Below are 14,178 nucleotides of genomic sequence, written 5' to 3'. Positions count from 1 at the left end.
AGGACACGCTTTGTAGTAATTCATTAGCAACACCTTTTGTTTGATTATACAACACTTAAAAGTGTGGCCTTTGCTTAGTTATTGGTCACACTTAAAAAGTGTCGCCTTTTATATCTCATCTACGACAACACTTATAAAGTGTAACTTTTCTAATGTACAAGATAAATTTTTTAATCAATAAGCCACACGTTGGACGTCCCTATATCAACATTTTTGAAGTTTGACAATGTTGTGTAGAATCTTTGTAGCCACAATTTTTCATTTTGGAGAATAATAATTTTTATTTGCATATATTCAATAATCACATAATTAAATATATATAAGTGATCAAAAGCACAACATTAGCTAATAAATAAATCGAAGGAATATATTTCAAATAAATTTCGGGAAACATGTCATGTACAACCGATACTTAAAAATTAATTGCTTAAAGATCTCTACTATCAATAAATTCCACAAAACCCAAATGCATTCAAACATACATGACAATAGTACAAAAACTCTTCATTGTTCACTACAATAGATTGAGTTTACTTCTGGCCAGTATTCAAATTCAATTACTGGCATTTTCCTACACATTCAAAATAAAAATAAGTTAGTGAAATAAATCGTGTATTTAATATCCTCAATATTAGTCACTTTTAACAATACCTTCCCAGTCCCTTCCCATTGTAGTGGTACTGTTATGAAAAATGAGTAAAAAAATGGAATGCTGGTGTAATTTCCCTTAGGCATAAATGGACTGCTGGAAGACAACTCTTTATAAATTTCAACATTTTAAAGACAAGAGACATCTAAAAGAAACAAAGAATCATTTGCAAAGCTAATTCATCTTGAAGGTAGTGCCTTCCCAAGACAACATATAGGCTACTGATCCACATTAAAATGCAAAATTTCATTCTATCAAAACTTAAAGAAAAATGAAGCTCACAGAGGTCACAATCAGCAAAGAATAAGGCAGATTCATTTGTCAGTAGAGAACAAACACTTATGCGAATCACAACTCGAAAGAGATAATACGAAGTACCTAGACAACGACTGTTTCATACACTTGCTCAGCTCTCATCGCTAATATTTTTTCAGCCAATGTTTCCATGTCTATTGTTGTCAGATCACAACTCAAAAGAGATATTAGTGTTTTTTTTAGTGGGAAAATTTCACTATGGAGCAGTTGATCAGTATTGACAAAGAAAGTGAAAGTCATATTTTAAACTCATTCTAGACGACAATGAAGGAATGACCGAGATAGATATTGTCTCATTATCAACAGATGCAAGATTGAGGGATGAAGATGATTGAGCTTCTCAAAGTATAAGCGAAGAGCATTTGTTCGTTGTCTTTTGCCCTGCGGGAACAACATATGGTGACAAGTAAAGCAAAGAAATTATTCATAGCAGGATCAAATAAATTAAGGAAAGACGATTTGACCGCGACGGTATGCTGTACGTAACAGCTACTCGTTTTGCAAGAATAACAGCGTGCTCGTGCAACAGTTGTAGTAGTACAACCCCTTCATTGTCCGTTAGATCGTCCCATATGGTAAACATGAAAGGCTTCTTGCTGAATAGTATGATTGAGAACAAGTTGATCCCCATAAAAGAAGATAAATCAAATAAAAGCTAGAAAGTAAATGTTGTTGTTCTCATTTTTACCGAAAACTGAAGGACTTACTTGTTGTCCATAAAAATGGCCTCTCGGTATGACTTGGTTTGATCAGCTGTATATTGCATTGTGCTGCAATTTTCTACCACTGCCAGTCTGTTGAAGCAAAAGGAATAAACAGATTCAAGCAAAAATGAACCGCGGCAAAGTTACACGAACACCAAGAGTAGAACCAATAACAAATACATCATCAACAATATCAGCGCTATCATCAAACCAATCAATCAAGGGATTTTCAACCCAAATGTAACATCTATTGTTGTTGCATCCAGGCTGCAATTTTGGTTTCAATATGCAGTCACCACAGTAATTAGGATTGGAATAAGTGCATTGGGTGGAATTACATACACCAGGTTTTTAAGTTGAACTTTTGAAACCTTTGTCACAATCCACCCATAAGCTTCTACCACCAAGATGGACTAAAAGTTTTATGGAAATTAAAGGAGTTCTTTGACTTACTTCTGTGATGTATTCTCGAGTTTATGCATCTTTAGTGACGGGAAGGTATTGTAGAGTTGATGCATCTTTAATTTGTGCTAAACAGATTCAAGAATTTCATCACAAAATGCCAATTACTTTGATGTATAAAGGAACAAATTTTGTGCCAAAATGTCATGGTATCAACAGAGAATTAGAAGACAAAAAGAATAAATATTTGCACCTAAGTCTCCCAAGAACAAATTCTTGATTGCAGCAGCTGCGCAATACATATATACCAGCAAATACTGATACCAGCAATATTTAACAGCAATCTGCCATAAACTTGACGGGCCACCGGACCAAGGCCATAAGTTGTGCAATACTAATACTAGTACTATTAAACAACAATCTGCCTCAATCGCGTTTGCAAATTCGAGCAAGTTCGGAGCAGATTCGTGAAGAATAAACCACTGGGGATTCTTCCCCTCCCCTACCCCACTAAGTCCTGCCCTGATCTACCCTATTTATCTCTTTTGTAATTCCCTACTTCTCCATAAGTAAAATGCGCTTTCCTCACCATTGCTATCATTTGATGAAGAGTAAGTTGTGGTATATATGAGAAAAGAAAGCACAGCTTGTCTCTTGGCTGTTACATTTCCTAAAATTCATATGTTAGGATTTGGGAGAAGCCTTTGTAGTGCAAGTTCAATGTAAGTTTGTTCCATTCTTTCAATTACTTTATGACTTATAAACTCTTTCACCCAAAATGCAAGTGTTGTTCTCACTTCCCTGCCCTGCCCCGCCCTGCCCCACCCTTGACCTGCCCCATTGCCATCCCTATTAGTAGATCAATGCCAACTCAAAGTCCACTTCAGGCCAAAGAACAGTAGCAGCAGGAGAAAAATCCAAAGAGGGGTCCTGTAAATCTTTCCAAAATTTCCAGCACTGTATTAACTATTTCCAGAATTTCCAGCACTGTATCCAAGACCCCACTTATGGGACTACATTGGGTTTGTTGTTGTTGTATTAAATTTCCTGGGGCTGTGTTACTTTAACCTGTACACTGATCTGATCTAATATACTTTGTCGTTCTTATTTTATTTACTTCTCTTGATAAGTTGTGATAAGCGTAATTGATAATAGCAGATTGCAGCAGCTGAGTTTAGATTGTATGTACTGTAAACTGATTCTATAATCTGTACACTGATTTTGATCTAATATACATGGTCATTCTAATTTTCTTTACTTCTCTTGATAAGTTGTGATAAGCGTAATTGATAATAGCAGATTGCAGCAGCTGAGTTTAGATTGTATGTACTGTAAACTGATTCTATAATCTGTACACTGATTTTGATCTAATATACATGGTCATTCTAATTTTCTTTACTTCTCTTGATAAGTTGTGATAAGAGTAATTGATAATAGCAGATTGCAGCAGCTGAGTTTAGATTGTATGTCCTGTAAACTGATTCTATAATCTGTACACTGATTTTGATCTAATATACATGGTCATTCTAATTTTCTTTACTTCTCTTGATAAGTTGTGATAAGAGTAATTCATAATAGCAGATTGTAGCAGTTGAGTTTAGTTCAAGCTATAACTTATTGTATTTACTGTAAACTACTTCTATAACATATACACTGATTCTATAACCTATACAACTGAGTTTAGTTCAAGCTATAACCTACTGTATGTACTGTAAACTGATTTTGTAACCTGTACAGCTGAGTTTAGTGCAAGCTATAACCTACTGTATGTATGGTAAATTAATTCTACAACCTGTACACTGATTCTGTGGAAAGCTATACAGTATGAAAGCGTACCAGACTAGTGTTTGTACTGTAATCCAGAAGGATTTACATGATCTGGACAAATGTACCTGTCATTTAGTAACCATCATCAATACTTGATTAACAAATTGCAGTTTTCAGTTCACATGAATCATAGGAAATTAAGTTGGCTCCATATCCATATGTCAATGGCTTAACTTAAATGCATAAATTTACACAAGCACACATGTGTGCACGCACATAAATTTGCACATCCCTCGCCCCACACCCTCCCCTATAAAAATAACCAGAACGAAAACCCAAGAGTATATGTTTACATCATAAAGTGTTGCAACTCGCACACTAAATTCATAAACGGTATTTCCTTATCATGCTACTTCATGCTCGTTCCAAGATCGAAGTACGTAATCTACATATAAGAATCCCCTTCTTTAATTGATTTCTTCTCCTAATAGACAGATATAGCATCTATGATTTTCGCCTTACCACATTCTAACTTGATATCTATGTGTTTAAGAATAAAATGTGATACTAAAATCACCATCAAGTTTAACAAAGGGACATTTATCTCTACTTGAAAGAATACATGTTTCAATTAACAGGCACCATATAGGCATATATGCTGTCAGACCAACAAACTGCACAAATAAGCTACAGTTCCAGGAATACAATGCCTGATTGAGAACCAAAACACTATAAGGTTATAAAAATTATATAAGTAATTTTGGGAATCGATTATATAACAAACCCAAATTTCGAGAAGTACGCTTGTACTTCATCATTTGCAGGACCAGCATTAATGAGCGAGCCCCCTGCCAACAGAACAACGTCGTCGAATTTTGCATACACAGAACCTCTAGAGTGGTGTATAGAACATATAACAGTATGTCGATCTTGTGCAAGGTATCTTAAGGTTTCCATCACTTGCTCTGCTTGAAAAGCATCAAGTCCTGAAAGCAGGGTTTTGTGGCGACAAGTAAAAAGGTGAACAAGCAACCACTGAAGTATAATCTTGTCTTCGCATTAATATTATGACTTCAATAATATATTCAATTGTTTCTACTAAAATCAAAATTTTCCTAAATTATAAATGTACTTCCTCTTAGATTTAAGGAGCTAGTAATATCTCACAACTGCCACCGAGGAAAGTTGATAGTTCATATCTTTTAGAAGTTTGGGTGGAAAACTTTCTATTATTACTATCTGAATGATTCAAAGTAAGTTAAACATGATACATCTAGCTTTCAAGCTGAACCTCCATTGTAGGAGGCTAAAACGGAATCCAGACACTGAAACCATTAAAAAAACAGGTGTGACATTAACGTAGAAGATCCTTACAAAAAAAACACCACTAATATACAAGAGAATAGCTGGACAAAACTAGGATGCAGATATGAATTCTATATGAAAAGAGGGAGAAATATTGATCAAGTCATTAACTAATAAATGTATGATATTGGTTTACCTCCAGTCTAAATGTTTTTCCACTAGAAGCTCATCTTGTTAGCACCATTATAAGTGAAAGATAGATGAGATAAAAGTGAAAATTGGGAGTCCCTGCTATTTTAACTTCATAGAGAAGACTACACTCTACAGGGAAGCATAGTGGCCAGATATCTATAGTTATCCTACTTTAAAACCTCTGATTTTATAAAGACTCTCCTTGGTTTATACGTGCTTCTAGAAATGTTGTAATGACTAGTTATTAATAAAAAAATAAAGCGTATAATGGCAACCAAACAAAAATACACACTGGTCAACTTAGTTGAATAAAGGCAGAAAATATGGATGATACCATCATGATCAAAGCATAATGCCAACAAACATGAACTAGCAAAAGCAATAGCTAACTTACCAGTGGCAGGTTCATCAGCAAAAACTACAGATGGACTGGCAATAAGCTCACATGCAAGCGACATGCGCTTCTTTTCACCGAACACTAATTCCACAAACTTTTGCATCACCAATTTGTGAATCAGCACAACTGACCTTTTAAAGAGACGTGAAACCAACACTACTAAGGACAAAGTAGAGAGATTTCTCTGCTAAATGCAGAAGTAATACTAACAGATTCCAGATTTTTCAAGAAATAGAAACTGAAGATAGAGCAGTAAACACATTAAAGAATGAAAGGGGAATTAACATGGAATAAGGGATTATTTGTTCATGGACAAACTATTCAGATATTATAGTGCAAAATGTAATACAATGGATATTAATCAAAAAAATTATTTTGTTTAGTATAGGATGGTTTCCTATTAAAAGTTGGATGTGAGATGTACTATTTAAAACATTGAGTACCACGGTTAGACAAAGGGAAACCTTACCAAACCTGTTTTAAACAATTGGTTGTTCACATATTTATCTCTCTCTTAAATTTAAGATACATCCTGTAGTTGCAGTTCAGCTGCAAGATATAGAGTTTCTCGAATAGTCAACTGCGAAAAGAGAAGATCATCTTGTCTAACATAGGCAAACCTGTAGGAGCAAAAAATTCCATCATCTTGTTAAGAATTTCTCTCAAGAGAAATGTAATCAGTCTAACTGAAAGTGGACGTACTTGTATATTTTGTTTGTAAATGGCACCCCATTGATGTCCAAAAGACCAGACAAATTTAACTTAGGTGATGCTTTTGTTTGACCTGCCAGAACATTGAGAAGAGTAGTCTTTCCTGATCCTGATGGACCCATTATTGCTGATGCCATCTGATTTTTTCGCTACACTATCATGGACGATTTCAGCCCTAACCAGCTTATAAACCTAATAAAAAAGAAATTCTCAAGTGTAGAATCAGCCCTAATCAGCCCATTTATACTTATTTAGTTATTAATGCTCAGGGAAAATAATCAACAGATGTGGGTAATACATCTACGAGTTAGACTTCCAAAAATCAATAAAAATCGTATCAACAACACAAGAATATCAAAATCCTAAACCTAAAATTCAGACTTTCAAAGATTGAATTACTTACCTGATAAACCCTAATCCAACAAAATCCTTTCAATGTGATGAAGCTTTAAGACACCATCTTCTCAAGCGAAGCATTTTGTTCAATTTTCAACAAGAAATATTTTAGTGAGGCGTGTTCATCTGTGAGGCCTAACCTTCAGTGAGAATATGACGGAACAGCTCTTCAGCTCTTCAACAAGAAATCTGTGAGAAAGTTTGATTGAAATTGTGTTCTTCATACTTGGAGAGAAAAGCCTAAAGAGCGTGTTCTTCAATTTGACGGAAATTTTTTGTGATTTGGGAGAAAAGAAAGTTCTAATGTTTTATGAATTATAATTTTTTTCCCAATTAAAAATTGGAGGGATACTTGAAAATGTTGGAGGGAATATAATATTTTTGTGAAAATATTAAGGCTACACTTGTAATGTGTTGTTTTTTCAATTATAAAAATAGCATATTTTAAAAGTGTGGCCATATATATAAATATTTGTTGCCAATTATATCATAATTATATAACAACACTTCTAATTTGTAGCCTATATCATTAAAGAATACCCTTTACAAAAGATGTCAATATTATCGAAGTAAAAAGTTAAAAACATTGGCTACACTTTTAAAGCGTATCCAAAAACATTTTAGGCAACACTTTACAAGCGTTGTCTAGATTTAGTGTAGTCATAGGCCTAAAATATTGTAGTGTGTACAACACATACTTTGAAAGCAATTGCTTAAGGATCTCTACTAGCAATAAATTCCACAAAATCAAATGAATCCAAACATATATGGCAACAATACGACAAATCTTTATCGTTCACTACAATCGAGTTTACTTCTGGCCACTATTCAATTTCAATCACCTGCATTTTCCTGCACATTCAAAATAAAATTATAAGTTAGAGAAAGAAATAATTCTCAATACTAGTCATTTAATGGGTAAAGACAACAAACGGGTCAAGACCCAACCCAATTCAAATTTGCTTGAGTCAAGTCCGGTAATGAGTTATAGAACGCTGGAAAACACCATCTTAAAACTACTCTGGAAACTAATTCTTTAAATTCATATTCAAACAAATGTATCAACATCAAAATTAACAAAATCGCAATATTTTTTTACCTCTTCTCTAACACAAAAAAAGTTTTGGTATGCAAGAAGAAGAAGAAATGTACGACATATTGTGAAAGAAGTTTATGGTAGTGAACCATTCTATTTTTTCTTATGACTTTTTACATTTTCACTCTCATGTACTTAATCTTTTCATTCTCCATTATTTGTTAGTTGGATGGGCTTATTTATCCTTTTTATGATAGTGATTTAAAGGCAAAAGATGTGGAGCAACAAAGCCCAGAGGAAATTCATTATTGAAGTTCAGAGTTTGATTCGAGTATGATATAAAAAGCTGCTAAGTTACATGGTTATTGTGTTGAAGGTTAGGTACATCTGATTGTATGTGATTATATTCAAGGGCAACATTCTACTAAAAGCCTTAGATTCTTAAGCGTCAACTGAACATTGCAGTTGTGTTTGCTGAGGGAATATTACTATAGGATTAAACATCATTTGATTATGTCAAGAGGTTTATACTTCATTATTACTATGATGTTCATGGAAAAGTACATTTAGTGTTAATTTACAGTTAATTATCCTACTTCAAAGGAGTGTGGATGTATTTAATTTACAATTGTATTAATTAATAAATTAAAATACTAAATAAAAAAATAATAAGTAACACATTAAATATTTAAATACTGCTTCTTCTTCCTTTAATAACTTCCTTTAATAAGAGAACGGAGGATGCAAAACATAAACAATTCCTGCTTTAGTGCTTTAAACTGTTTTAATTTTTTGATAGTATTATCATTGTAGTTAATTTAGCATATGAATTAAAAGAAAAAGAATATTCTTTGTTACTTTTTCAATAATCATTAGCAAAATAGGATTAATTACTCTTAACATTATTTTAAATAATTAAAGTTAAATTTAAAATTTAAATATTTGTATCTTGAACATTAAAAATAAAAAGTTACCATTAAAAAATTATAACCAATTCAAATTTTTACATATTTTTAACATTCAATTTATTATTATTATTTTTTTTAAAAGTTCTCCTAACTAAATTAATACCCCCACAAATCCTCACCCATGTCCCCATTACCTCCAATATAGGTGAGATATAGATCTAACACATAACAATTCAAAACATTTACATGAAGCCAAATAATTAGAGAAGATTGTTTAAAAATTGTCAAATGACGTCTTTAGAAATGCAAATCAGTTGTTTAGTTATGAGTGTTCCAAAAAATTGCTCTATTTTTTCTTAATTATATTTAAACATAATAAAAAAATTTCAATATTATTAAAAATAAATTATTTTAAATAAATAGTAATAAAAATTCGGTATTACTTCTCCTATATATAATAGGAGAAGTAAAAAGTGCACATGTCAGCACCATAAAAATTCAATAATTTTAAAATTTAAAATGTAAAATTTTAAAAATAATTTAAAAATATTTTATATATGTAGCTTAATTAACCAAAAATAAATTTTAAAAAATTAACCAACTAAATAATTCTATGTTTCTAAATAATTTAAAAATCTTCTGAACATGATTCTTAAATTAACCAAAAATGCATAAGTACCCCCCAGCCTATGTCCAAAATCCCTGAGACACACCTAACCTTTACTAAGGTCCTATTACCCCCTCCCCCCCCCTCCCCGAACTTATTTTATATATAATTTTCTACCCCTTTTCGACCTACGTGGCACTATCTTCAAAATCATTTAGAAGAGTCATTCTGGACACAATTTCCTTCTCTTGCAAGGTTCTATGTTCTTGGATTTCTTCTAGTTCTGCCAATTTTGCCAATACCAACTGCTTTTGAATTCTCAAATTACCTTGGATTGATTTACTCCAGTCCTTGAGTTTGGTCTTCAGCGCCTTCAGCTTTGTCACTAGAACAAAATTAGGATTTCCAACATTGGGAAAAGAGTCCCACCAGATCTTAACCTTCTCTTTAAACCCCTCGGTTTGAAGCCACCAATTCTCGAATTTGAAGTAAGAATTGGAGGCTCCCCAATAATAATATTAATAATAATAATAATAATATAATAATAATAATAGTAATAATGATGATCATAATAATAATAATAATAATAATAATATGTATTTTAAAATTTTAAAATGGATAAATGACACAAAAAGAGGATATAACTAAAATTAAATCACGTTTATTTTCATTAGGAAATTTTTTATCCAAAAAAATAAATTCATTTGTGTATAATTCAAAGGATAGGAAAATGCATTTTCCTTTTGATTTTGAAGGATGTAGAATTTTAAACTAATTTAAAATTACAATATATAATTAATAAAATTATAAATTCATTTCACAAAACTAAATAGCGTTGTATACAAAACTAATTTTGATGAAAATTCCCAAAGTGAGGATTCATTTCACACTTCCTCCTTCACTTCCATCCTCTCTCTCAATCTCGACTATAGGCTTCAGATTTTTGGGATCGTGAAGAACAACACCGTCCGGGATGTCGAAACGAGGAAGATGAGGTTTCGTCGGGTCTGTCGGTGGCGGCGACGGTGAACTGCGCCGATAGCACTGGTGCTAAGAACCTGTACATCATTTCCGTGAAAGGGATCAAGGGAAGGCTTAACAGGTTGCCTTCAGCTTGTGTTGGAGATATGGTAATGGCTACTGTAAAGAAGGGTAAGCCATATCTCAAGAAGAAGGTTATGCTTGCTGTCATTGTTCGTCAGCGCAAGCCATGGCGCCGAAAGGACGGTGTCTTCATGTACTTTGAAGATAATGCTGGTGTGATTGCGAACCCCAAGGGAGAAATGAAAGGGTTTGCGATGACTGGCCCAATTGGTAAAGAATGAATTGATCCAAAGCACTCTCGTTCACTCTAAAACCCTTAAACATGACGGTACACATTTCGATCCATTTTAAACCTAATTTATTAGTGAGAAAATCAATTGAATGTGATTGTTAGTAGTTTGATTTTGTAGATTATATATGCAGCTTCTAGTGAAATTAATTTTGTAGTTTTAGCAAAAATAATGTTGAATTTTGTAGTAATTGGATTTTTCAGTGAAAATAGAGGGATTTTATAGATTATATGCAGTTTGTGGCGAAATTGTGTACTTTCAGCGGAAACAATTTACCTTTGTATATTTTATGCAATTTCTGAGTGAAAGCTTATAGTTTGAGTGGAAGTAAGTGGATTTTATGTAGTCCTAGAGCAACTTTATAGTTTGAGTTGTAGGGATTGGATTTTATAGATTTTTTCCAGCTTCAGTGTAAGTTTATAGTTTAAGTTGAAATAATTGGCTTAAAAATAAAACTTTCATTTTAAGTTTATTAAAGAAAAGAAAATTTATTAACTTTTCCCTCTAATTTTTCATGCTATTAACTTTTCCCTCTAATTTTTCTACAACGATAAAATATTCCCTCCTATTAGTAATAAGAAACTTTTTTATAAAAAAAACCCTACTCCTGCTTAAAGTCTAGAGTTATTTGTATATCGCCTCAGGCCTTCAACACATTGCTCAAGCAAAGAAATTTGTGAACGAGGTACTGTAATTTCTCCTTCCTCTTTAGGGTTTTAATTTCAATAATTTTGAGTGCGTAGGGTTTTAGTTTCAATTTTCATTGAGTTACTGTACTGTGAACGAATCTGTGAACAAGTTACTGTAATTTTTTTCTTTTCTAGTTATTTGTTAATAGATTGTTTGCTGCGATAATTGGCTTGTTTGATTCGGTTTGGGTACTCATGTGATTGATTAATCCTCCCTTGATTGAGCATGACTTTCCTTAGAATCAATGGAGGGATGAAAAGCAAAGAAAGAAAAATCACTGGGGTTCAGAAACTGCTCTTCTCGACTCCTCTCTTTTCGTATTATTTTTAAAGCTTTCATGTTTTCTTTTGGTTCTGGATATTAATTTTCACGTGTTGTGATCTTGATGGCAACCGTTAGCATCAACATGTAAAGGGTTAAGGAAGCTAACAATATCAGAAAAAGAACTACTGACTTGTCTAGCATGTGTTTAGTCTTTATTGCTCGTCTTACTTCTGCGTTAATATTATCTTGTTTTTCTTTTGTTCTTTGTCCAAATTAATAGCTATAGTTGCTTTTTGTTATATGCCGAAAAATTTGTTTCTTGTTGATATCGCAGATTTAAATTCAGTGTTCTAAAACTTGACGTTGTAGAGATTTTTGGTACCATATACAGTCTGCTTCCTTTATAGTTTGTATACTCTTCATGTATTCAATTTTGAATAGGTCCTTGAATTAGCTTGGTGTCGAATTGTTTTTCTTCTTCGTGTTACTTAATGGCTATAAGTTTACTAATGTCAAGAAAAATTATTATTTTTGGCCTATTCTATTAAATTTAGAACTAGATTGACATAAAAATCATATCAATAGGAACCTAGTGTTGAAGTTTACTGAAAAACATTCATGTTTATTAAGTAGTTTCTTTTCATGTTTATAACTTAGAAATTACATTAAGGTATTATGTTCTTTTCCATTTGCTGCTATGTGTGCTAGAGACATGCTTTAAGAATGGTTATCTTTTCTTAATGGCATCCGAAGAGTAAGATATTAGGATGCCATTAAGCTAATGGTTATCTTTCCTAAGGGATGTTACAATATACGTTGGTAGTTGCAGTTCCAGCTGCCAAACGTCCATTTGTCTTGAACTGCTTGCTGCTATAAATGAACTGCAATGCCTTCCCATTCTCAATTGGGAATTCTCTGCAAAAATGAAAATAATTGAAAATAAGAATAGCTACAACAGAACTCAATTAATTACCAGTACTAACTATACTAATATAAGATAGATCATGTTTTCCTAGCCGGTGCCTTGTCTTCATGATGATGTTTGCATGTACCTTGACTGTTGGACTAATTTGGTTCAACAAGATCAGTATAAGAGTTATGAGTAATAATATTTTTACCTATATGACTGTGACTTTTCTAGGAATCTACCTGATCCATCTGTTCTTGAGGTGTCTTAGGTCTCTCCTCATTGTTTGTATTGTTTTTGTTATTCTTCTTTTTTAGAGTTTGCCACTGTTTTTCCTGCTGATTTGGATCTTCTTCTTGGTAATGATGCTACCTTGAGTCTATCTGTGATGTTGTATTATTTTTCCTGTCAGTCCACTGCATATTCTATTGTTTAGTTCTTAGTTGATCACCCTTATTAGGTCTTACACGACATGATTATGATTTTTAGGCAGTCATAGGATCGGGAGACTATAGTCACTATGCCTGCCTCATGTTTTAGCTTGTTTCACTGGTTCATCATGATATTGTTCTGTTCTTATATTGTTGAAATAGTATTCATGCTTTCATTATGTGTTTGGAGGGTGCCAAATGAGTTATGCAGTTGCACATTCAACATATTTTGAATATAAGTTGAATTTTGAGTTTGTATTCTTTAAAGAATGTTCAAACAACTGTTCATATCTTGTTTTAGGACAGAAATGTCTTATACATGTCCTTTGTAGTCATACGTTGCTCATTATTTTTTTAGAGTATGAGAGTGTTGGCAGTACACTTCTATAGTATTCTTGATGGTGTTGTAATGAAGCCTTTGACATGTCTGGTATTAAATCAGATTCCTTATGTTAATATTTTCTTATATATGTGTCCAATTTAGTATTAAACATGTGTAGTTTCTTTCCCTATATGAATCTTGTTCTTCGTGATTATCATTTGTACTACATCTGTAGTATATTTTGCATGTTACAGGGATCTAGTTGAGCATGGATTATGAAGCTTAATTGTCCTTATTAATTCCTCAGCATACCTTATGCTGGAGACCTCCAAAAAGGTAGTAACAAGCTAGAACAAGAGACTAATTACAGTAATCCTAAAAGATCTACTAATTGTTCAGCATTTTCTATACAATGTTCTTTACACCAAAAGTAGAAAGTTGCTATGCAGCTCTCTTTGATTTTCGGAATGTTGTTGAATCTATCTTCAAAGTTTCTTCCATTCCTCTCCCTCCATATAGTCCACCAGATACAGTGTGGGATTATTCTCGACCACTTCTTTTGTGTCTTGCTTCCCCCTCTCCTAATCCAGCAACTTAACAAGTCTGTTGTGTGCTCTGGCATTGACCATTTTGTCTCTGTTAAACTGAGGAACATAGTCCAAAGCTGAGATGTGACTCTACAATGGAGGAACAGATGATTATTTGTCTCTCTAGCGTCACTACATAACATGCATCTGGACACAATTGGCAATCCCTTTTTCTGTAGGATCTCATGAGTGAGGCAAGCTTTCCTGATTACTAACCAAGCAAAGCACTTGACCTTAGTAGGAGCCAAACTTTT

General features: G+C 33.0%; 1 protein-coding gene and 1 long non-coding RNA gene across 10 annotated transcripts; one reads left to right on the top strand and one right to left on the bottom strand.

Annotated features, from left to right (window-relative positions):
* Positions 1-346: 346 nt before the first annotated feature.
* On the bottom strand, positions 347-7,160 carry LOC102579941 (uncharacterized). 9 transcript variants are annotated; one of them, XR_001473213.1, is made up of 6 exons: positions 6,434-7,160; positions 5,729-6,351; positions 3,907-4,823; positions 1,672-1,758; positions 652-1,560; positions 347-571 (listed from the first exon to the last, which is right to left on the bottom strand). It is a non-coding gene; the product is annotated as an uncharacterized lncRNA (long non-coding RNA). The 9 variants fall into 9 exon arrangements; XR_001473216.1 differs by having other exon boundaries at positions 1,028-1,560; XR_001473220.1 differs by lacking the exon at positions 347-571 and having other exon boundaries at positions 1,008-1,345; positions 1,429-1,560.
* Positions 7,161-8,148: 988 nt separating this feature from the next.
* Positions 8,149-10,729, top strand: LOC102582499 (60S ribosomal protein L23-like). Its single transcript, XM_006345295.2, has 2 exons — positions 8,149-8,205; positions 10,322-10,729. Exons 1-2 carry the CDS (start codon positions 8,149-8,151, stop codon positions 10,712-10,714), a joined length of 450 nt encoding a protein of 149 aa, XP_006345357.1. The 3' UTR covers positions 10,715-10,729.
* Positions 10,730-14,178: the final 3,449 nt, after the last annotated feature.

This window comes from Solanum tuberosum, unplaced genomic scaffold, assembly GCF_000226075.1.
Source record: "Solanum tuberosum cultivar DM 1-3 516 R44 unplaced genomic scaffold, SolTub_3.0 scf00061, whole genome shotgun sequence".
Lineage (NCBI taxonomy): Eukaryota > Viridiplantae > Streptophyta > Magnoliopsida > Solanales > Solanaceae > Solanum > Solanum tuberosum.
This window is presented reverse-complemented; position numbering and strand designations above follow the sequence as displayed.